This window comes from Syzygium oleosum, unplaced genomic scaffold (assembly GCF_021117445.2).
Source record: "Syzygium oleosum isolate NSW1041296 unplaced genomic scaffold, Sole_v2.1 Sole_v2.41, whole genome shotgun sequence".
Taxonomy (NCBI): Eukaryota; Viridiplantae; Streptophyta; class Magnoliopsida; order Myrtales; family Myrtaceae; genus Syzygium; species Syzygium oleosum.
In genome coordinates this window covers 269,516-293,728 of record NW_026607525.1, presented here as the reverse complement: position 1 = coordinate 293,728, position 24,213 = coordinate 269,516, and the positions used below count along the sequence as shown (strand labels likewise).

Genomic DNA, 24,213 nt, shown 5'->3' with positions numbered 1-24,213 from the left:
AGAAATTTCAATTCATGCCTAGCATTACTCATTTTTGTTTTGTAGCATTTTTCTTTCTTTTTTTTTATGTAAATATTGAATAAGATCATACAACCAAATACATCGCATCAATAACAGATAATCTTCGACTCTCCTTCAATTGGCTTTAGAGTCCCATAGAATTGTCCAGTCTATTCGTAACTAGTGACTCGTGTGGTCGTTAGCATGCCAAGTCGATAGCTATTCGAGATGACAATTTCCAAAAGCGAAATGTCAAATTGGGGTAAACTTTGACATTTTAGGGTGTGTTTGTTTTTGTAAAAATTTCGTGATAGATGAAAATACTTTTTGGGGAAAATATTTCTTTTCAGATTATGGAATTCATTTTCTTAACTTTAAGTATGCATATTATCTTTAACCGTGAATGATTTTCTCATATTATTAAGAACAAAGAAGTCCAACCAAATATGATTTGTTCGAAGTAAATCGGTTTTTGGGAAATCATTTTCCGACTTTCTAGTATTTAGATGACGGAAAATTAATCGATTTATCCACTTAGATCGCGTTTAGCTATGCATAGTCGCACACCTTTTACCCGTTGGAACGCCATTGGTGTCCCATTGGGTACCAAGTTTTTGTGTTCGACTATCCCCTCTTTGTAAGTGGTGCGTCAAAAAGTCAATATACATCTTACCTTACAAAAAAAAAAATTAATCGATTTATGGAACGCATTATCCATGTACTGAATCACAACAAGTTTAGATTGAGAAAAATTACTTCCTATTTTGGTACGAAGGAAATCACTTTTCCAACCAAACCAATGAAACTAACCATTTTCCTCGAAAATGATCTTTATGGAAAAAAATTTCCTTTATCAAACAAGTTTTTCAGTAAAACAAATGCACATTCACCTCGATTTCAAGATTCCAACTCGAGTTTTGGATCGTTGCTTGTTTGATCCACAGGATTATTCGCTTAAACCAGGCTTCTTAGTCATTGTGAGCTACATTAAAAGTGGTCAAATACCAGTCTCGATTTCATGAACATTACACCAAAAGCACTAGCAATCTAGCTAGCTAGGCTCGTCTTCGGAACAAGTCACCAAATAAAGCAAACCCTCTTACGTCCACTTTTCCTAATCTAATCCATCGATCCGCATTAGTCAATAAAAACGGAATTAAAGAATAGTAATCCATCGATTCCCCTAATCCCAATCCCTTGTAACCTCAATTTGGAATATATGAATAATTAATGAACATATTTTTAATTCCTTTGCGGTCTGCTTCCATTCCAAGAAGTCCACTTGATGCGTACAGCAGCTCCAAGTTGGAGAGGGGAGTTGAATTAGAAAAAAGTTGAATACAAAAGAGATGAGGATGAATCTCTGCTTCAGACAGTTGTATTCACAAATCCCAAGTGCTACTCTGTCCCTATCTGGCGTGCTAATTGCCTATACATCTAGAGATTATAAGATTACAAAATTCTCAATCAACTTGTCAAGGCTATCAATGGAGATACAGTTTTATTTTATTCTGTTAAAATTTGGCAAAAAAATGAATAATTAATTAATTGAATAACTCTTAGCCCCCAGCTTCACCTAAATTTATGCGTGGTTAACCTAAAGCTAAGGCTAAAAGTAAAGTGTGGCTATTGAAATGATGAATTCTTGTTCTATAGGGCATGCTCATAGAGCACACAAATGAAACCCTTGTTTTGTACCCACCAAATCGTAAATTCGAGTACTGAGACTTGATAGAGACCACCCCTCTTCGCAATCGGCCTAGTCTAAATTCTAATAGAATCGAGAGAAGAAAGAAAATTTGTTCACAAATACCTGGGGCCATGTATTGAACATTCGAATGAAGGAAAATTATCATTTCTAATGTGCCGTTTTCCTCGTATTATTTATAGTCGGCGCATTGAAAGTGAAGGCTTTTCTTTATCGGGCTTGGTTCAACGAAACCCCCCGACAGCACTCTTTAACAAGATTCCCAAGAGAAATCTAACTTTCGAAGGGTTTGGTGGGTTGTTCTTGAGAAAAAAGACGATCAATTTGATGGTCGGGATATAATTTACAACGACTTACAATGAAATCCGTATTATCAACTATATGTCTCAAACTTGATCACGTAGGACCTATATAATCTAGACGAACAGAATTATTATTTACTTTAAAATTCTCATTTTATTGATCTCGATTCTTTGGCATTGTCATAGATGAACGTGCTCAAACTAGACTAAAAATATTTTTTTGAAAAGATAAAAAGCAAAGAAAAAAATAATGATTAATATCACAAAAAACCCAAACCGGTACCCTCGTGCCATGCAAACTAATTTTCATGTTACAAAAAACCTAAATCTGGTACGCTCGTGATAAATATACCATCCGTTAAAATTTGGCCAATTTCTCATTTAAATTGTTGACTTCGAAACACATGTGCAAATAACTCGGATGATTGGCGCATGACGTTAATCCGACTTGGAAATTCAACATAAATAGGTCTCGTCAACGAGGTCATTTTGAGCGAGCTAGATTTGAAGAACATGAATTGAGATTGAATACGCTCTTTCTCTATCTCTCCAAAATCACCAAAATCTTAGGGCAAATTAGGTTATTTTAGCAGATTTTCGATTCTAAAATCTTAGTGATTTTGGGATTTTTGGTGCCGCGATAAATGATTTGGGTTAAATGCAGCATAGGTATACCAATTTGAAATTTGTTGTGACACGAAAATTAGTTGCGGCAAATATGACATTGATATACCTGCTTGAAATATTTTGTGATACTAACCTTAAAAATAATAAGCAACAACAGAATAGGAAAACAACGATCCTCGCGAACCAAATGCCTTCGTTCATTTAGCGGTCATGAATACCGAGTCCAATTGCGGTAACTATCATCCCGAACCAAATGCCAATCGAGCTATCTCACCCATGATTAGCATTTTGACTAGCCTAGTTTATAGATAGTAGTTATGACTCAAATTCGACATTCCATAATAGGTACAGGACTTCATCGCGACCTTCCCATCTTTTCGAAGAAAAAAAAAATACCAAAAGAAAAGAAAAGAAAAGAAAAAAAAAAGATAAAAGGGAAATAATATCTTTTTTGGGACAAGGGGAGGGAAATTTCCAGTTGCTCCTAGGATTTTCTCTTCTCTCTCTTTTGTTTTTCCTTTGGGCTGAGGTGGTTGGTTGGACTAGGAATGAATGCCCGGTTTTGAGGATGGATACATTGCACTTGCATGTAATCTCTCTCTCTCTCTCTCTCTCTCTCTCTCTTTCTCTCTCTGCAATGACAAGAATGACACCAATATAACTCCCTCGCGTGACACATTCCAAGCCCAGGACCGAACGCAACACTCCCCACCTTCTCCTTCTCCTTCCTCTTCTGCTTCCTCCTTCCTCTCTGTATCTTTTTTGCCCTGCTGGTTGGGGTTCCTTGGCTCTTCCATGCTCTCTGAGAACTCGCTGCATCTTGTAAATGCATCCATGCGCTGAGGGCCTACCGGGTTTCGCCTGCATTGCTGTTTCGCTCCTGGTGTTGAGTCTTGTCCTTGTTGCACTCGGTGAAGCTTCTTCCTTTGGGGATCGGCCATGCCAGCTCTCGTCAATTATGGAGGTAAAAGCTTGTCCCTTTTGTGCGCTCTCAAAGTGGAATGGAATATCTTTCTGGGTTTGTTTTGGTCACTGGGTTCTCTGATTGAAGAAATGCTGGGAGTTCTCGCGGTTTCATTTTGTTTCTGATCTGGTTGTTGAATTTGGGCACGATCTGTTTCTGGAAGCACGTGAAGAATGAGGAGTGTGGTATTAGTTTTTGCTTTGTGGATTTCGTAGAAGTTGAAGATCAGTACTTGATGACTCATAGCTTAAGATATATTTGCTTCTGATTACATGAGATCTCTTTTTTTTTATTTTTTATCGATACCCTCTTTCTGTTCCTGTTGGTAGATGTAAAGATCAATTTGTGATTTGATCTTCTGCTAAAGCTAACAATTGAGAAGTAGCTCCATGTCTTAAGATGAAACTGGAATTTTTTGAGTGGTTGAAAGGAGGTAGAAAGCTTTTGCTATTGCTGTGTTGGATTGTGTAATCAGGAGATTGTGTTACTGGGTTTATGTTTGAACGCTTGACCAGATTAACTTATCAGACTTGTTTGTAATTGGTTTTATAGGTGAAGATCAATTCTTCGGTGGTGGATCTTTATGTACAAGTTCTATCGACTTGGATCGTTTGTACTCGATGGGTTCCAGTATGGACATATACTGCCCTCCCCACAAGCGGGCTCGCGTATGTGGCCCCTATGCCGTCAGCTCTTACGAGTATGAGGGGGAACATCTATCTTCCATCGAGGAACTCCCGGATGAATGCCTCTTTGAGATCTTCAGACGGCTTCCCAGCGGTAGAGAAAGGAGCTCCTGTGCCTGTGTCTCCAAGCACTGGCTTTTCCTTTTGAGTAGCATGCGCAGAACTGAAATATCAGGTGAAGTCGATAACTCAGCAAAGGAGGACAAAGAGATGAAGACTTCACCGTCTGGTGATGTTGAAATGGTTTCGTGTGATGCAAGTGGAGGACTTGAGGGAGATGGGTACCTCACGAGGTGCTTGGAGGGGAAGAAAGCGACGGATGTCAGACTTGCTGCTGTAGCAGTGGGAACTAATGGTCGTGGCGGTCTCGGGAAGCTTTCAATCCGGGGGACCAGGTCTACTCGTGGAGTCACAAACATTGGGATATCCGCAATTGCCCGTGGCTGCCCTTCTCTTCGGACTCTTTCTTTGTGGAATCCGTCTTCAATTGGGGATGATGGTTTAGTCGAAATAGCCAAAGAATGTTGTCTGCTGGAGAAGCTTGATCTTAGCCATTGTCCTTTTGTTTCCAACAAGGGTCTGATTGCTATAGCAGAAAATTGTCGAGATTTGATTTCTTTAAACATCGAATCTTGTCCAAAGATTGGGAATGAGGGCCTAGAAGCTATAGGAAGGTGTTGCCCTCGGCTGCAATCAATCTCCATTAAAGACTGCCCTCTAGTCGGAGATCATGGAGTTGCAAGTTTGGTATCTTCCGCTTCTTCTGTCCTGAGCAAGATAAAGCTTCAGGGATTGAATATAACAGACTTCTCTCTTGCAGTAATTGGGCATTTTGGCCTGGCTGTCACTAGTCTTGTCCTTGGCGGTCTTAGAAATGCGAGTGAGAAGGGCTTTTGGGTCATGGGCAATGCTCAGGGTCTCAAGAAAGTGTCAACCTTGACAGTTGCCTCCTGCCACGGAATCACGGACGTGAGTCTAGGGGCCATTGGAAAGGGTTGCACAAACTTGAAGCAGATGTGCCTCCGTAAGTGTCACTTTGTATCTGATTCTGGGTTGATAACTTTTGCAAGGGCGGCTAGTTCTCTTGAAAATCTACAAGTTGAGGAATTGGACAGGATCTCCTTGGGAGGAGTTATTGGTGTGATCTCAAACCGTGAAATGAAGCTGAAGTCTCTATCTATTGCTAAGTGCATGGGAATTAAGGACCTTCTACAAGGATCTTTGATGCTCTCGTCTTGCACATCTCTTCGATCATTATCGATCCAAAATTGCCCAGGATTTGGCAGTGCTAGTTTGGCCATGGTGGGAAAGTTGTGCCCTCATCTGGAGCACATCGACTTAACCGGCCTTTGTGGAATAACAGATGCTGGGCTTTCCCCTCTTCTGGAAAATTCAGAGGCAGGACTTGTGAAAGTTAACCTCAGTAACTGTCTAAACATCACCGATGAAGCAGTTTCCACCTTGGTCCGGCTACATGGAGGGACCCTTGAGCTGCTTAACCTTGATGGTTGCAGGAAAGTCACGGATGCAAGCTTGGTGGCAATCACAGATAATTGCTTGTTACTCAACGACCTCGACATGTCAAAATGCAGCATTACTGATTCGGGTGTCTCAGTCCTCTCCTCAGCTGGACACCTCAATCTACAAGTACTTTCTTTGGCTGGTTGTTCAATGGTCTCAAGTAAGAGCGTGCCTTTCTTGAAGAAGTTGGCTGGGAGTTTAATTGGCCTGAATTTGCAGCACTGCCGTTCCATCAGCAGTAGCATGGTTGAACTGCTAGCAGAGAGCTTGTGGAGATGTGATATCCTCTCCTAGTCAAGAAAATGAATCAAAATGGTCATCGACCGGTTGGCCCGGTAGTGATGTGAGAAAGAATAAGGTAATAGCTTTAGGATTGTGATGGGCAGCAGCAAGTTTAAGAGTAGGTTTTTTAGGCCGTTTAGTCTTGTCGGGATGGACAATCAGTGGCTTGGTTGTTTTCCAGGGAATTTTTGGCAAACTAGTACACCACCTATACCCTCTTTTTTGCAAGCTTTCGGGTCTGAGAAGGCTTGTTGTAATCGTTTTCCTTCCGATTTTGGAGGGCCGCCTCTTTAGTGGCCATTGTTCCTGGAGAAGTCAGTCATCAAGTTCCTGAGATTATGTTTCCTGCTTGTGGATATCTTGTGCTTGACAATGTAAGGTCTGTTCATGTACTGCTGGTTGCTCTTATCCAATGTTTTAGCTATGTCGAGCATTTCGTGTATTCATTTGTCTTATATAATTTTTCTTTTTGAGTCTGATCTTGGTGAAAAACCGGTCATCTCCGTTCTTATTTTCTCATTCTTTGTCCTTCCCTGCCTTCTTTGTGAAGTGCCTGATGGATTCGCTGGATTTAACGTGCTAATATTACTCCGTCATTAATCGAGAAAAATGGGATTAATCTCATGGTTCTTCGCTTTGTCCAATGACTGAGACGCCTTAGATAATCTGTGATGGGCTTGTGTCGTTGCTGTCATCTGTACTTGGAGAGTATCTCCAAGCAAAGACAGTCATCACTGCTCGTGCAATTCAAGTTAAGTTTGGCTTTGGAATCTCTCTAAAACCGATACATTTCATTGGCAAATACTAAGTAGCAACAAAAAGAGCCCTGGTGCTGGACAAGGTGCAGTAAAACCAGTCTTTAGGGTCTTGCATTTTAATCCGAGCCCCACAAACAGAACCCTAATGCTGCAACGCACTTACATTAGTTCAAACTCCAGGGGGTTCAAAGTTGAGACACCCGTTATTCGACAGTCTAATCCCTCATCCCCCTTGTCCTGCCGTCGAACCTAGCCGAACACCACTTGATCTCTATCTTGCAAAGTGTCCTAAACCAAATCAGGATTGTCCATGTTGCCCTTACACCAGCTCCTACAATGGATGGAAGAATCCATCCCTACGACATATCGACCCCACGCAAATGTGACATTGTGGATCATTTCAAAATATGCCAACTTATTAGATACATATCTTATCGAGACAGAGATTCTATTAGTGGTATTGAGGAAAAGGGTTAGAATAGAGCCGACTCTCGTCACGGCTCACCATTTAGCTTCAGTGAGTCCGTATTATTTTCACCAATCAGCTTCGTTTGCCTCTTTTTGCTCGCGTTACCTTGACTGCGATAGTGAGTTACCACCTTTTAAACTCTAAATGGAGGATGCAGCTGGACAGTGCACACAAGCAAATGCTGGTGAAGATTAGAACACTTCCCACATGTAGAGCACGTAAACTATTTTAAACCGCAAGTGGAATAACAGTATCCTGAAGTGTTTTCCTGAAGAATTTGAAGACTCATATCGAATGACATAATGCAGCAAAGCCTACAAAATTAGCTAAGCGAACCATTCAAAATTCTGCCTCCGAAGAGAACAGAATGCCAACGGCATTCAAGGTCTTTCTAGCGAAGATGTTCTAGACTTGACGTATGATGACAGACCTGCAATAATTCGAACTTGTGAGCTAATTCTAGGCCATACCAGGAAAATTGAATCCGTACAAAAAGAGAAATACGCTCGCACCATTGAGTAGAAAAAAGTCTCTATGTATCTTGCGACTTGAGATAGTCTTGGATTGCTCGTTTGACATAGCTTCATCTGAAATCAGAATCCCAAGGCCTACGACCATAAGACTGTAGATGATGATTCTCAGGTCAAGAAACAAGCATTATGCGCAGCGTAATGATTTTGTCACCATATAGATCATCAAAAATCAATTATATATACAGTATAAGGCCTGCTCCGGCAAGCTGTTGCCTCGACTTGCAAGTTGGTTGCACCTCTACGCTGTCTGCTTAATTGATTTACATTACATCAAGAAACTAGGATCTGCAACTCGTCGTTCTAAGCAGACCAGGCTTGGTGTTACCCTCTGTCGGCTTCCATATGATATGCTGAAGTTTTGCACAGAAACTCTTGTAGAACTGTAGAGTGAGACGAAAGAATTTAGTTCATGCTCGGTGCTGAAAGAGAAGCTACTAAAATGACTTTCAAGATTAGGAACTCGAGAAACTTTGAGGAGGTCTTTTAAGCTATTAAGGAAGGTTGACTGGGATAGATTTTGGATAACAAGTTTTTTAATTTTCTAAAGTTCACCTTATGATATTCGAGAGTATCTCCAGCGGCCTTCCTAACATCTACCATGAAGAGGGATGGTGCCACTTCATAAACCTACAAATGATAAAGGATCTCAAACGGATGATGCCTCCATACCTTAGATATTTCAAATGAAGAAATGCATACATCGATCTCAAAATTTACCTCGATGACAGCTGCAAACTGGCCAGCTTTATTTGCAGACAATCCTTCAACTCTCGTCTGTGAAGAAAACATATCACTTGAATGAGACTGGATAACACTGAATAGACATTTTCACAGCACATGCTTCGCTCAAGACAAGACTTAAGTCAATTTTCTTAAACAAACAACTCATATCCTTAATACAGAGAAGTCGAGCCTGTCCAACTATAGAACATTTCATCAGATTAATGTTCACCGTCTAGTTCACAGTTATCCAATATAGTATATGAAAAGGGATGTTCTGGAAAACGCTTTTGCTACAAAAGCATGAACTCATTTTAGAAAGTTTTATAGATATTTGATACTTCATAATCCAGTGTGAGGTCAAATTTAAATTCATTCTTCAAGCACCGAAAGGACAGTAAACCATTTTGGATGAATCAAAACAAATTACACTGATACCTTAAAATTACGTGTATGGACCTTGAGAGCCATTGACTCTGCCACTGCTTCAATAGATGAGATGATCACTTTTGGGGGTTTCCGGGAGACAAAACGAGTTTGTCTCTTTATGTAATCCTACACAAATGAATGGTGATGTGAGAGAGAGAGAGAGAGAGAGAGAGAGAGAGAGAGAGAGAGAGAGAGAGAGTTCTTCGTGTGCAGCCTATCCGGATTTATTGCTAACCATGAATGAACCTCATGGATCAGCATGCGTAGGAGTTATAAGTCAGTTAAATAGGGATTTAAAGTCAAGATGTTACCAACTGCGCAACTAAAATGCAAGAAATATTTAACTTAGAGAGAAGTTCTGACAATCAATCAACAGCATCTTGTCTGCCTTCCTGATCATTATACTGCAATTTTTAGTCAATGCTAAAAAATTCACAGATTTAGCACTGAACAATAACAGTCAAGGTTCTTATTCACCACACAATTTTGATCAATCTAGATCTCTAGTTACACATTGGTTTTCTTTAGTTTCCTTCTAATTGCTGATTCTGCCAATAAAGTAAGCAAACAGAGAGATAATCTACACAATGAGAAGAAAATTTTGGTTTCCGTACTATAATTAACCTTGAATTTAAGGACTATGCAGATCCAGATGATTTATAATCACAGGTGTTGCAAAGAACAAAGCCGCCTACAAACAGTATTCGAGCAATCTGATTTATGTTTTTCATACCAGCAGAAAATCATGAAACTATGATATCAGAGATTTTATAAGGGCCTAGAGGCTAGAACTCATGGAATATCACCAGTGAAAGTGCCAAGCAACTTCACTCTAGAAATATTTATTAGGATAGAAAATAACCGCTGGGAAAACAAAATTCAACCTGCTGCCGGTCAAATAGTGATGATAGATTTAATCCCTGAGATAATGCGATCATCTCAAACGCATTCATTATCAAAGGACCACCATCTTTGGATTCTGACTGCTCATCTACATATTGCTCCTGCAAATTACCAGCAATAATCAACAAACCAAAAACAAAAATATCAAAGGTACTGGAAAAGCCAACGGACTGCAATTCCTCCAAAAAGTTGCTATGTTTACAACACTGCATAAAACAACAAATGAACCTAAAAATGCTGGATATCTGAGTTATTCAGGAATGTTGCACAAACCTTAATGTCATCAAAGACAGCACGGACATCATCTAAATTAACTTCTTCATCTTCCTTATGTCTTACTGGCAAGTAATTTTTTCGGAACCATGAATGCTTTCTAATTCCTTCAATACCAATGCGCTGTCAAGAAAATTAGTGATATGTCAAGCTTGAAAACATCATTATTCAGACAGCCAAGATGAGCTCAGGAAATTGAGATCCTCTTAGCTTATTTTTTTGTCTAGCAATTTTTGCAGTCAATTGCGATGTCGTAACCTGTATATTTCTGGTAAAAGTTCTGTCGGTTTATCTAAAGCAGGGTGTATGGTGATTACCACTTTCACTACCTAAAGCACCCGACTTTGATGTGATAAAGTAACTACTTACAGTTCTGGGATTGGGATCAAGTATTCTTTTGATCAATGACGTCGCCCCCAGAGAAAACCAAATCGGACATACAAATTCTGCAGCAGTTATCTACACATAAGCAGGAGATTAGAAACTTCCAAGTATATTCCTGTTCTAAATTCATGAACCAACATCAACAAAAAGGTTAGAAAAGAAAGAGAGCTGCGAAATCACATTTTCTCCTAGTATGCAAGACGAAGAAGACAGAAAACTGCATCAATTAATACATAGGATACCAACAAACACACATGCACATGTGAAAAACGAGCCTTGACAATATGTGTGCGAAAAGACAAGGGTCATTCACAACTCCCCGGGCAACATTCCATTGGGTAGAAAGTTAATGAAAACATAGATACAAGCAAGAAAAACTAGAAAAATCATGAAGGATTTTGAGAAACCTAAAGAATCATCCACAACCAGCAGGTGCAACATTCCAACAAAAATCTTACACGTAAATTATCTCAATACTGTGCACCAACATCTGATCCAGAGATTAAACACTGAACAGGTAATTACTTTTGCACAGTATGGGCATTGCTTCAAGGAATCATCCATTAATTTCCCTCATTCATTGATAATTAAGAAGAAAAGGAAATGAATTTCAAAAGCCACATGGAACTAGAAGAACAAGCTTGCAATAAAAAGTAAAAAAAGAACCTTCTTGTATAGTGTTGGAAGATCTGTCTCATCAAATGGAAGATATCCAGCCATTAAAACATAAAGAATGACGCCACATGACCATATATCAGCTGCTGAACCATCATAACCCCGCTGACCGAGAACCTGAAACAGATATTTTAGTGGGCTAAGATGCAAATATTTGAAATTTAAAGGAAATGAACAAGTTTGTGCCTTCTGACAGATGCTTTATCCCATGACCCAAAAAAATTGCAGGAATCCTATTCTCGCTGTGGAGGAGGAAGTTCAGAGTTTTCCACTATCATGGTTGCCAAATGAGAAGCACACATGCAATTTCAACATTTGTCTTGGCAGTGAACAGATTGAAAAGGAGAGAAACTCGAGACCCCTTCATTCAATCCAACTGTCATACATATTCAAGATATACAGGTAATCCCATAAAAAGTAATTGAGGTTCTCCATTTTCTAGCGCATTTAATGGTTTCTATTCACAATGGACTGTAATCATCTACATGCGAAATGTTCAAGATTACAGAAAAGCACGAGGAACATCAAACGCAATGTCAGTTGTCAGCTGTACCTCAGGAGCAACATAATTTGGGGTTCCACAAGTTGTATGAAGAAGTCCATCACCCTGCTCCTACAAAAATCAAAGAAAATCAATCTCACAGGTCAACTAACTCTTGCACATAAAAGTGCACATACCATCGTGCTTACCTGAAGGGGCAATGCACTCAATCCAAAGTCAGAGACTTTTAAGTTTCCATGACTATCAAGAAGAAGATTTTCAGGCTGTGTCAAGAGAGAGGAGGAAGAAAAAAATTAGGAAGAGATTTGGCTCAGAAAGCAGCAATATTGCTGCAGAGTTGCGAAGCTAAGCACCTTCAGGTCCCTATGATAGACGCCCTTCCTATGACAATGTGCAACTGCATCTATTAACTGCTGAAAAAACCGTCTAGATTCATTTTCAGGAAGCCTTCCCTGGTGAACCTGATAAGTTAAAATCAAATTAATAGAAAGGAACTTCTCAATAAAACATAACCGTAATTGATCCAGCAAATCCTCCTAGTGGTTGAGAGATTAGGCAAAGCCGAGGGTGAAAGAACATTGATTAGAAACCTAAGAAATTGTCTAATGATTTATGGGGATTTACTCACTCCCAGCTTAATCTTCCTAGCCAAAAGATCATTTCACTGCACCAGCTCTTGATAGAACCTATTAAATAAATAAAACTAGTTCTTTCACAAAAGGCCAAGCAGAATGAGGACAAACAATTTTTGGCCTCACGTCCGAAATACTTACAATTTTATCATATAATTCTCCTCCAGAAACAAACTCAAGAATAATGTATATCTTGGACGGGCTTGCCAAAACCTGGAATCCAGAAGATATGAGGGGAAAATGAAATTAGTTACGGGCAGTGGCCACACTGAACTAACACTGTGACTAAAGAAAGGTAATCGTCGATTTCAATTTTTGAACTTCAAGGAAACAAAGATGATACATCATACCTCATGCAATCTGACTATGTACGGATGTCTGACAATCTTCATTATGGATATCTCTCTTTTGATCTGAAAACAATGTCAAGGGAGGAAAAAGTGAAGGTCATTTATAGTTCGAAGTGAAGCCAAAGCCAAAATGAATTATGGCCCTAGGATAATGGTTTAAGCACAACAAAAGATTTAACCTGGACCTATCACAATCTTGATTCTTAAAAAACTTCTACCCTCTTTGAAGTTTGAACTACATCATGACAAGCTTAAGCTGAGCACCTGATCAACCATTCTGTGCTTAAGAATGGTGCTTTTAGCCAAGATTTTCATGGCCACAGGCTCTCCATTCTCCGTGTTCTGTGCAAATTTGACCTTGGCAAAAGTACCTTCACCTACTGTCCTCCCAACCTGATACTTCCCCACCTTTCTTGTCACCATTTTGGCATGCTCTTTCAACTCCGTCCACACAAACCCACTGCCTTCCTCCAATTTATTGTCCAGAAAAGCTGGAAATCTGTATGAAAGATCCGCCGAAGCAGCTCTATCAGATACCTAGTAAAACCCAGAAAATAAAACTGATCTGAGCATCGATCACAGCATTTTCCAACTAAATCACGCAATCTGAAATCTGAACTCCTGACCTCAGAATGTCCAGCGAAAAGAAAGCAATCGAAACATACGGCGATTAGCTTATCTAGCCGACCCAGAACTAAATTGACACAATGACAATGCCTAACAAGCTTCAATTATATCCACAAACAGCACCGACCCTATAATCTGACAACAAAGAACTTAATTCTCCGTCCTGGAGCAGGAACACTCGGTACTCCACCCAGATCACGCGCCAGCCAATTTCGCGCTCGACCCTCCACAGAACCCGCTCTCATTCAGACACGCAAGCATCAAACATCCACGCGAAGCAGCAACAAGAAGAGCCGCACGACAACAAAGAACACGCGAAGGAAAAGCACCCACGAAGGATCAAGAACCTGGGGCGCAGCGCCCGACCAAGATTCTCCCCCGCGAAATTCAACGGATTCCCACTTCGACCCACCAAGCAGAATCGCCCCCCACGTATCGGAACGCGCGCAAGCTCCGGCGAGCGAGGCTCAGAGAGAGAGAGAGAGTTGAATCGAGCGAGGTTTCGACAGCTCAAGAACGGTGGACCAATCTCGTGGTGTGCATGCAACGAAGAGGAAGGGAGGGAGGAACATAAAAAAGCACATGGCGCACGACCCCCGGCAAGCAGCGACCGGCTCATTAACATCGCGATTTCAACATTAAAAACAAAACAACAATTACCTTAATTTTGATCACGTCAATCAATCATGATCACGAGGAGAAATTATGCGCGCTCGAACTTTGCCATGCATTTCCGACCACAAACGAAGAAAGAACTCGCCATGTACGTCACGTGGGGCCACGTTCGAAAGCTTGTTGAGGAGGCGACGTCTCACGCGTGTGCCATCGGATATACTAATGATGTTTGTCCTGCGACCTAATAATAAAGCTGGACCAAAAGAGATCGTGTGATGCAAGGGTGCTGCTTTTTTTCGAAGTGGGAAACTTTTTGTGCGTGTGTGGAGGGAAAGGCCCTCGTGGCCTTTTCGCGCGATTGGTCCTTTGGAGACAAAAAGAGATGCGTGTGTCCATTGGGCCATTTCACGTACGTATAGTTCGCACCACGCACACATTTTCGTGAACGTGTCACGGCGTGAACCGGTGACCCGGAAGATTGTATTAGATGCCGTTTCACGGAGATGGCGATGAAAGGCCTTGTATAATGTGGATGGATTCGTACGAATTGATAAGGGGGTTTATGGAGGGTCATTCGTTGCTTTTGGGTGGGAAAGAGAATGGAAAAGTGAGCGATATGGAATTCAAAGTGCAAACACTAGGAAACCGTCCGTTGTCCGCGGTGTGAATTGCAGAAAAGATAGATTGCGGGAAAGTAAAGATGAGTTTCGAATTTTACAGGTGATTGGGAATTTTAAAAGAATGCAATGTTGGTGTTTATAATCCGCGATGGATGGTTACCTACGAGCGGCTATTGGATTTGAACAAACACATAATATCCTAATCTTATTTGCGGTTACAAAAAGTTAAGCTATATCCACAATCTCCTATTTCTGGCAACGATTAATCCACTACTTGGCAGTTACATAACGGTGCCGATGACCTCGTCGACTGGCGAAGGTTTTTGTCCATAACCTATGATGTCTTATCATTTTACCGACGAGTTGTTGAATTCCTCCAAATTGTCGATTATTCAATTTATTGACTATTATTTTCACCAAACTCTGTTCTCATCGACTATATCTGTTATTATTCAATAACAAAGAAAAGTTGGTCATTTTTTTTATGTCAACGACTACATAACACATAAAGTCACTTTGCCTTTTTATTTTTTTTCCTTCATTTTGCCAAAAGAAATTTGACACGCTGATATCGAAACCATATGCCAGAATATGCAAGCGCTTGGCTCAATTCACATTCCATACGTGAATTTATGTTGATGAAGTTACTTATGCTATCGTCGATGTCTCTTCTTCATTTTAATCATATAAAAAAATGCGATTTATGGTGCATTTTAGTAAATCCCTAGCGACAAGACTAGTTGGGTCATCGCGACTTGTGGGATTTGGATCGATCCAATCAATTTCCAAACATTTCGGACTACAAAATCGTGTGGTCAGGCATGGAAGCTGATAGCGGAAAGCAATACAAACCAATTGTCAACCCGCATTTGTTTAAAGGATTAGAAAGCTGTGTGATTGTGATTCAAGACGATCCTGCCAAACCATCATGGGATCTTTGAAATAGCCACTCTCTTCTTGTCTCGACTCAAATCAATTTGCAGGTACTTTTGCGTTGGAGAAGCCTCTAGAGTTTATCTCATTAATTAGTATAATCCGTGGCCTCAATCATTGCTTGTATGTCATTTCCTAATTTATCTTTTGGGTATGGACTCTAGTGCTCGTACCTTAAGGTCTGATCATTTGGCTCTTTTCTTTTTGCAACGATGGGAGTGTCGGAGGACATGTCGTGTTGGGAGATTGATGGTACCGAGAAGGGTCAAAAAGATCTTCAGATGGGACGATTTGAAAGCGCTCAAGAGAAGGATCCGAAGTTACCCTTTTTGGGTAGGTAGATGATAAGGGTGATCGGGTTCTGAGCGGTTCGGTTCCCGACTAAGAATCAGGAATCGGAACGGAAGAATCGGTTTTCAATTTCGGAAATCAAGAACTATACCAAACCAGTGAGAACCAGGAATAGGACTAGACCGACCGGTGCGGTCCGGTTCCTAGATGGGCCAATAGAGTCGGTAGCCTATTCAGTTTGTTTTTAATTATCATTAATATTCAAGATGAAATTGAGGATGTTCTTAATAATCAATGCGTTTCTACATGCAAAGATTATTCCAATTTGCGGTCAAATTTGGTTGGAGTGAGCAACTACTGTTGTGTCTTGATTTGTTATTATCATTTTACTCAAGTGTATAAATAAACAAGAAAATATCACCAAAAATTCCAAACTATGCCACTTGTGACAAATTTACCCTAAACTTTTTTTTGTGACACGAAAAATCCCAAACTATGCCACTTGTGACATATCTACCCCATAATACTTAGGCCCAAGGGCATTTTCGTCTTTTTCCTTTTTCTATTTTTTTTTTCATTTTTTTTCCTTTCTTCTCTCTTCCCTCCGTCGGCCATGGAGGAGGGAAGTCGGCGAGGGCGGCCCTCGCCGGCGTTGGGGTTGGGCGAGAGTCACCCTCGCTTGGGCGGGTGAGGGCCAGGTGAGGGCTGCCCTCATCAGCGTCAAACGAGAGCCGCTCTCGCCTGGGCGGGCGAGGGCCAAGCGAGGGTAACCCTCGCCCGCCCAGGCGATGGCGACTCTTGCCCGACGCCGGCGAGGGCCGCCCTCATCGGCTTTCCTACGCCATGGCCGGTGAAGGGAAGAGAGAAGAAAGGAAAAAAAAAAACAGAAAAAGGAAAAAGACGAAAATGCCCGTAGGCCAAAGTATTGTGGGGTAAATGTGTTACAAGTGGCATAGTTTGGGATTTTTCGTGTCACAAAAAAAATTTCAGGATAAATTTTGTCACAAGTGACATAATTTGGGATTTTTTGTGGCAGTTTCCCTAAATAAACATAGTTGCTCTAGTCTTGAAGGGCTTTCTTTTGTGAAATGGGAGATAGATTAGGGTTTTTATACAGATTTTTAAGAAATAAAAAAATTAACAAATTGAAAAAAAATCAGCCCGATCTGAGTGGGTGGTTCCACACTCGGAACTGGGAACTGAACCAAAATCATGAAACTGAGAACTGGAAATCGGACTAGTGCCCTTAGGAACCACCCAGAACCGGCTGGTCCTGTGCAGGCGATTCTTAATCTGGACGGTTCCTTTTGCTTACCCCTACCAGATGATGAATTCAAAGCAATGATGGAATTTACATACAATAAAGTAAATATAGCATAATTTCAAGCGTATGTTGCACGCAACTATGCAAACATTGATGAGGTTCATTGCCAGAACGGACTTATAAAGCATCCGACTAAATCTCATCGAATCGAGGCAGTTTTTTTCTTCCGTTGGCTGTGTCGCCAAGAGTCTAGTGCCTCGATTTCTCGGCTCCTATGGAAAAACATGCGAATATTTTGGCCGATCCCGACAATTTCCCTATCCAAATATTTGGCCGAATTAGCAAATTAATGATGCCATGATTTTGCTTAGAGCGGTTTAAGCAAGCCGTCTAATCGAGAATCGATGTCCAAATTGCGTAGATAGTCATACTTACACACTTACGTGGTCTTATTGCTTAAAACAAAAGGAACAGTAATTATAAAGGAGAAAAAGTTATAGCTTTCTGGCAATACACAATTAGGGAAGCTTATCCAAAAAATCATAAATTTATTGTAGGGATATCAATTCAATGCTAAATTTTTCAATTTGACCAATGTAATCCTAAATCTTTTGAATTCTATGTAATCCATTTGATCAATTTAAACCGAAAATCACTAATGTAGTAGTCTAGTTAGGGCCGGCCGTCCTACCTTAACATGTACAACTTCACTAAAAAAAACATCGTTTTGAGAAATTTTATAAATTGTTTTACTTCCTTTTTTTTTTCTTTTTTTATTGTACATGGTCTCCTTCTTCTTTCTCTTTCAAACTTTTTACTATTCTGATTTTTTTTCCTTTCCTCACTGTTCATCGTCTTTTTATGCCACCCCCACCATTGGCGTGGGGCGGCATATGAACGTAATGTCTTTTTGGTGATGAAGTGGAAAGAGATGAAGACATAATGAACAATGGTATGGACAAAAGAAGGAAAAGAAAACTTAAAAAAATAAAATTCAGAATTCTTTTTAAAAAATTACAAAAAGATGTCGTTTCGATTAATTTCTTCAATGTCCATCATCAATCGTGCTACTACACTGACTAGACCGCCACGTCGGCTATTTTCAACCTAAAGTGCCGGATGAAAAATGTTCATAACTACATTAGTCAAATTGAAAAGTTCGAGACCAAATTGAAATCTATAAAATAGTTTATTACTTGTTGGGTAATTTTCGTTATGATTAAGAAATGCATCTATTTTGGCACTTGACAAGAGGCCAAATAGACCGTGGTTTTGATTAGTGGAGAACATTGGTAGCCTTTGAAATCGATCATAATGCCCAATTATTTTTAGATCCATACGAAAGGTTCATGAATTTTTTATTACATCTATCGATAATGGAAAAGTTCTTTTGACACGAAGAAAATTAACCTCACGAAACGCGTAAAGACTTGGTTGAAATAGCTAATTTATTTGGCCATCTCTCGTAATAGTCTGCCAAAAGATATCAACTCAAAGTTTATAATACTAAAAAGAATCATCCTTAGTGACAATTACTTTGAACTGTACACTCCACAAGCATGCAATCGTGACCCAAGAGACACTTGTGTTCGGCGGTACCACGATGAGTGGACCTTGAGATCAGATTCCAATTCCACTTGGTTGCCTGGCCAGCACTGAGTTCTGAATCATTGGCCACTTGAGTATACATGGAAAAACTACCAATCATCCTTAAACCAATCAATCAAGATCATCAATCAAATAGGTTAAAAGCAGGCTATAGTAACCTAGGACTAAGTTGAATCACTTTATCATCTAGATTTGAAATCACGGCAAACGTCAGAATCTCTACAATGCTTCATAATCTATTATTCCATGAAGAAACAAGACCAAGTAAACCACAAGGAGATGACTGATACACTTGTTAGCAGAATATCCAATGAGCTAGTTGACACTGATTGACGTCCCGAGAACTTGAGCCGAAATCGTATCGACCCAAGTGTTGGTGTTAGTCCAGATCTTCGATGTAATTATAACCCCGCCATCCACTCCCACATTTAGACCAATCCGGCTGTCTTAGGAGGAGGTGTAGGAACGCTCTTTTTTCAAAGTTACCGATTGAGAATATCCGATTCTATTCGTGGGGATCTTCCAAACTAGAGATAAGATATATGTGATTCAATAGATTCCTCTTTATCCCGTCCTTTGTTATCCGATCCAGAAAAGCAGACTAAAGACAGCCAACTTGGCACAATATGGGAATAGCATCAGCATATTGCATCATGCTAGTCTTATTATAATTGAGTTCGTTTTAATTAGGGATCATATCTCACGTGTCCGATCCAATTTTGTGTCATTCTCAATGATGCACTATCAATCTACTCTGGGAATCATTAGGAAAGGTGAAAAACCACTCCAAACAACAGTAGCTTAAGAAGCATTACATTGCCTTTCCTGAAAGTCTCTCTGCTAAACCTACCGTAAATTACCAATTTCTCTCGCTTTGGATGACGAGAAGTAGAGTCGACAAGGAGAATGAAATTATTCTATCTGAAGGCTCCCATAGTTTTCTCTATTAAGCACCAAAGCTTGAAAGACTAACTAGGCTTAATCAGTAAAATAATTCTTACAAATGATAGTCATCCATGTATACTTACTCAAGCAACTTCATCTTTAAGCTGCTAGTCAGCTAAGCATGTCTTGTGTCAGTATCAAACATTATGGAAAGGATGGCAATACAGCATTTTCACATTCTTCTTCGGAAAATGAATATGCTCCCCATGATATCAGCCAAAAGCAGACATGAGCCACTCACACACTGTTGAAGAAAGATATAGAAGCCAGACCAAGAGAAAAGTTTAAAAAAGAAATTTCGTCTAAGCTACAGTAGATACCTATTTTTTTTTATGTAGGCAGGTTTTGCAATCTTATATGCTTGTACTTTTGTTCCCTGTTGAAGCATCTCGCACTCTCTGTCAAGCCTTTGGACAGGACAAGCTTCAGAGTATCAACTCCCTCTTGCAAAGCGACGTCAATCTAGTTTGTCAAAGCCATAGGAGATCATATCATCAATATCACTGAGTAATGTTGCATGTTGGTTGAAGATATGGCAACACAACCTAAAGAAAGATTAATGCGCCTATTATTTGTTTGATATAGTTTTGAAATCGGGGGCATTGTCATGGACTATTATGGAAATAAGGTAGGATTATACATACTACTGAAAAATAGATTTGTATAAGAAAAGGAACATATGGAAGCATTATCAAAACCTGTCAAAACTTCACAGTAAGAGAAGCATCAATTATTATCATTTAATATCACTGGATAGCAATGCTTTTGTTTATCTAACATGTTTCATAGCTGGATCATGTTTTCTTTTGTCCTGTACCTAATGTTCTTTAAAATGGATTAGGATGCTTAGGATATGACTAGTAAGCAATTAAATGCTTACCCGCTCCCTCGCTGTCCTATTGAATTTTTGAAGCAAGAATGCTTTGGGATCCATCTGCCCAGGAGGCCTGCCAATACCTACACACATCCACGTGCACAGAGACGTAAATGATTTACTTCATGAAAGAGGTGGGTAAACTAAACAGTGCCAGAAACTTACCAATTCTCAGCCGAGCAAATTCTCTGTTCCCACGAAAATGATATATTACGCTCTTCAGCCTAATGCAGAGAGAGAGAGAGAGGGAGAGAGACAGAGCAGTGCTTCAGTAACCAGAAGTGCATGAAGCTACTAGGAATCCCATTAGTAACCTCACAAGTCAAAGCAGTTGGTTTTAGTCCTTCAGAATTGCAGGTCATATGAGGCAGTCGAAATTGCACCAACAAGACAACCGAAACTTTCCAGAACACCAGGAAACCAATTTATGTCTCATTAGATTTTATTCATTTCTACATTGTAGAGGTGTAAACCAGGCTTCGCGAACATGCCTTTTTTTTTAAATTTATCCTACATTTATTTAGTTCATGACTGTTTATCCGATTTATTAGCAAAGAACTTGTGATAGGGAGATTCTCACGTGCGTTGCATGCAGCATTGAGTCGGTATTGGTCGCAGGATCTCGGGTCATTCCCAATTTAAGGATGTTTTAGAGATACTTTTGACTTGTTGGGATCAAAGTTGGGCTCGTATGGAAAAGGCCACCATACACACTGACCTTTTCTTGTGGGCTTGAGTGTTTTTTGTTTCTTTTTGCCATTTGCAAGCGTGATGTTGACTCATTTCCTTATGACACTTAGATAATATGTCAGTGCCAGTGGCCTTATGATGTGAGGGAACCTAACCAACCGTCTATCCATTTTGCTTCACCAAGAATGCTAAGTGGAAAGATCCCATACTTGGCCCTCTCGTTGATACACCCGTGTGTCCATTCATGTGAGTAGGCAAAATTTGCAATAAAGAGTTTCCGATAGTATGTTGCTTGTTGCTTGCCCCCATCTCCTGGAGCCTCCAAGTCAAACTAGCACTCTATGCTTGGCATCCAAACCAACTAGATATGTATATTTCTTCTCTCATGCCCAATCTACTTTAGTCCAACTATGAATGTTTCCAATATATCCCTAGAACCTGGGTGTAATGCTTCTGCACAAGTCATTCCATTCTAGAAACTCTTGTACATACCTTAGAAGTTCCCAGCAACTACTGAGTAATAGACAACCATTCTGTACATGTGGGTTAAGATATCCCTCTCTGTAGCCACCACGTCCCATATTTAGTTTTTATTCCCAAAAAAACCCCCGGTATAAGAACACTGTCGTTTGAGAGTGCTAAGTTGCACAGTATTCATCCTCCAGGAATCTAGAGAATAGTTGGTCAGTCAAGAGAAGCTACACTAATGACAGAACGACAGTATAATTCAAGGTCTCATGACACTGTCATAACTTGAACATGAAAAACTAGCTGTAAGCATGCACGAAAGGTGTGCTCTGCAGGCTATCCAATGTATTTAGCACAACAAAGACGTACTGAACAGCAACTAAAGATGGCTATCTAATGTAATCTCTAGTCCTTACCCATTGTGACTTCCATGACCACCTTTAAGTTGAAGCCGAAGCACCCCACATGGCAAGTCCATGTCATCATGAAACTGAATAAAGATGACCAATTGTTACACAGAAAGAAACTCATTCAATGTAAGTCAATAGACAAAACATCGATATGGAAGAGCAAATTACCACAAGCACCCGATTAAGAGGCAGCTTATAATAAGCAGCTAGAGGTCCTGCCTGCAATGAAACGAAGCAAACACATGCTGCATTACTACTGGGTCTGGATGAGCACTACTTGCCACAATTGCCATCCAATAATGCCATTATAAACATTCAACCTTCCATATCATGCACCTCCAGAAAGCTTCAATGGTAAAAATGTCTAACATAAAATTGTACTAGGAGCCAAATTTAACTTTTATCATTCATGCATGATTTCATCAAAGCATGTCATAAGTTTTTTTCAACAGAAAAAACAGATCTCGAAGACTTTGGCATGAAATGCAATGGTTATTCAGAGCCTACTAACTGATACACTTCAGAGACCAAGATTTTTGCTATGTTGTACAAGTAAACAGTAGAAAACCATGAAAGATAGAATCCAGAAGCCTTATAAAAAAAAGAGATAATCTATCTGCTCAAATGACAAGGAATAAAATGACCCTGGATAGATTTCGTCCACATGGCCAAGATTTGAGCAAAGATAAACTTACTCAGAAACATTTTTGAAAAAGTTTTACCATCAATAAAAGTCCCACTAATAACAACATTAGTTCTTTAAACTTCCCTCTTTTATTTCTCCATGTGAAGTGACTTAGAAAACCAACACTTCGATTTTCCGACCGACTTGTAATACAATGACCAGCAGGCATTGAAGTTGGACAGCTAACAAGTCCATTCATCAGCACAAAGTAACATCAATCAACAGAATTTGAAAACCTCAAGAGGAATGCAAACTCCCCATGATACCATTTGTTCTTAGTGTCAACATAATCTTCATTTCGACCATCATTTATGATGTACAAGTCCTCACTAAAATTTACGCAATCCCCATACAAAACAGAATACTTCATGTAAGGGATTTCATTCTGTTTGATTCTACTTCTACAACTTTTAGAACCCCGGTATTCTCCCATGACTTAACCATCTCTCACTTAAGCCGGTCCATCTTACAAAGAGCAGGAAAATCAGTTCGCAATTCAGCTTAATAAGGATTCCAAGTAGGGAAAAAAACCATCAAGACCGGCTTACCGATTCGCCGCTCAGATTCATGTAAGTCTGAGGCTTTGCGAGGAACACAGGGACATCATCAACAAAACCTGCATCAATATTCCATCCACCAAATTAAACGCAAGCCATACAATCCTCACAGAACAGAGCCAAAAAGATGATCACCGGGCACCTGCCTTGCCCGAACATAGCTTTGCAGTGGACCGTGCTCATCGGAATCCCTTGCGATTCGGCAAAAGCATCGATCATTTCGAACCCTACCTGCTTGATCAAAACCCAAACACAGAACTAACGGTTCTGGAACTAGGGATTCCAGGAAAAAATCAACATAAAAAAACAGAAAATGAAAGAAAACATATTGTAGTGCACAGTGACTGGGTTCAGCTATGTACATTGTGCCTGGTTCCTCTGTACTTATCTCCGGGATTGCCCAAGCCGACGAAGAGCCAAGGCCGTGGAGCCCCAGTGCAAAACCAACGTCTAGCAATCACGCTATGCATACGAAGATGTCTCTTTACTTCCCTTCTTTCTCAGCTTTGAGCTGGAGTTTGATGGTAAAAGAAGCAGACAGCAGGTTGCGACAGCCCTCCAAGTAGCCAACTCTGTACTGATCAGAGTCAGACCCACACAGAACCGTAAATTTCCCACGACATCAGGGAAGCATCATCGTCAAAAATCAAATCACCCCACCTAAAAAAAGACACCCAAGAAGCAGCTGCCGATCGCGACACGAGTCTCCGGAACCAGCAGTTTCACTTGGGCATTATCGCAAACACTTGAACTGCAGAGATGAATGGGTTGCATATGGGCAAGAAGATGGAACAAGATTAGAATCAAGACTGTACCCGAACGAAAGAGGCAATGCCAAAAATGAGATTGAAACCACCTTCAATCTTTCGTTTCGACGGCGCGTCCACCGTGCCCGGACGAATCTTTAC

At 40.2% G+C, this 24,213-nt stretch overlaps 3 protein-coding genes across 10 annotated transcripts; 1 reads left to right on the top strand and 2 right to left on the bottom strand.

Annotated features, from left to right (window-relative positions):
* The first annotated feature begins 3,362 nt into the window (after positions 1 to 3,362).
* LOC130136060 (EIN3-binding F-box protein 1-like) lies at positions 3,363 to 6,566 on the top strand. Its single transcript, XM_056306075.1, has 2 exons — positions 3,363 to 3,601; positions 4,154 to 6,566. Exons 1-2 carry the CDS (start codon positions 3,577 to 3,579, stop codon positions 6,100 to 6,102), a joined length of 1,974 nt encoding a protein of 657 aa, XP_056162050.1. The 5' UTR covers positions 3,363 to 3,576; the 3' UTR covers positions 6,103 to 6,566.
* Positions 6,567 to 7,831: 1,265 nt separating this feature from the next.
* On the bottom strand, positions 7,832 to 14,000 carry LOC130134334 (CBL-interacting serine/threonine-protein kinase 24-like). Of its 6 annotated transcripts, none has more exons than XM_056306076.1 (15): positions 13,675 to 14,000; positions 12,983 to 13,217; positions 12,719 to 12,781; positions 12,510 to 12,581; positions 12,090 to 12,197; positions 11,925 to 11,999; positions 11,788 to 11,847; positions 11,226 to 11,351; positions 10,545 to 10,634; positions 10,176 to 10,298; positions 9,884 to 10,003; positions 9,009 to 9,125; positions 8,568 to 8,624; positions 8,403 to 8,477; positions 7,832 to 8,230 (listed from the first exon to the last, which is right to left on the bottom strand). In XM_056306076.1, the coding sequence occupies exons 1-15, from the start codon at positions 13,968 to 13,970 to the stop codon at positions 8,129 to 8,131; spliced, it is 1,719 nt and encodes a 572-aa protein (XP_056162051.1). In that variant the 5' UTR covers positions 13,971 to 14,000; the 3' UTR covers positions 7,832 to 8,128. The 6 variants fall into 6 exon arrangements, with proteins under 6 accessions (XP_056162051.1, XP_056162052.1, XP_056162053.1 ...); XM_056306077.1 differs by having other exon boundaries at positions 11,788 to 11,841; XM_056306078.1 differs by having other exon boundaries at positions 13,693 to 14,000.
* A 4,361-nt stretch (positions 14,001 to 18,361) lies between these two features.
* On the bottom strand, positions 18,362 to 23,800 carry LOC130136063 (peptidyl-tRNA hydrolase, mitochondrial-like). 3 transcript variants are annotated; one of them, XM_056306086.1, is made up of 9 exons: positions 23,668 to 23,800; positions 23,452 to 23,536; positions 23,297 to 23,364; positions 22,232 to 22,282; positions 22,070 to 22,143; positions 20,661 to 20,719; positions 20,502 to 20,578; positions 19,942 to 20,083; positions 18,362 to 18,541 (listed from the first exon to the last, which is right to left on the bottom strand). In XM_056306086.1, the coding sequence occupies exons 1-8, from the start codon at positions 23,773 to 23,775 to the stop codon at positions 19,952 to 19,954; spliced, it is 654 nt and encodes a 217-aa protein (XP_056162061.1). In that variant the 5' UTR covers positions 23,776 to 23,800; the 3' UTR covers positions 18,362 to 18,541; positions 19,942 to 19,951. The 3 variants fall into 3 exon arrangements, with proteins under 3 accessions (XP_056162061.1, XP_056162060.1, XP_056162059.1); XM_056306085.1 differs by lacking the exon at positions 18,362 to 18,541 and adding an exon at positions 19,639 to 19,865; XM_056306084.1 differs by lacking the exon at positions 18,362 to 18,541 and having other exon boundaries at positions 19,639 to 20,083.
* Between the last annotated feature and the right edge of the window lie 413 nt (positions 23,801 to 24,213).

Coding starts and splice junctions, on each gene's coding strand:
- LOC130136060 (XM_056306075.1), top strand. CDS start 3,577: ATGCCAGCTCTCGTCAATTATGGAG. Junction 3,602..4,153: donor AGCTCTCGTCAATTATGGAG/GTAAAAGCTTGT, acceptor TTGGTTTTATAG/GTGAAGATCAATTCTTCGGT.
- LOC130134334 (XM_056306076.1), bottom strand. CDS start 13,970: ATGTTAATGAGCCGGTCGCTGCTTGCCGGGGGTCGTGCGCCATGTGCT. Junction 10,299..10,544: donor TTGATCCCAATCCCAGAACT/GTAAGTAGTTAC, acceptor TTTTCTTGACAG/CGCATTGGTATTGAAGGAAT. Junction 8,231..8,402: donor ATACTCTCGAATATCATAAG/GTGAACTTTAGA, acceptor CTCACTCTACAG/TTCTACAAGAGTTTCTGTGC.
- LOC130136063 (XM_056306086.1), bottom strand. CDS start 23,775: ATGCATAGCGTGATTGCTAGACGTTGGTTTTGCACTGGGGCTCCACGG. Junction 20,720..22,069: donor GGTCATGGAAGTCACAATGG/GTAAGGACTAGA, acceptor TCTCTGCATTAG/GCTGAAGAGCGTAATATATC. Junction 20,084..20,501: donor ATAGGACAGCGAGGGAGCGG/GTAAGCATTTAA, acceptor TTGACAAACTAG/ATTGACGTCGCTTTGCAAGA.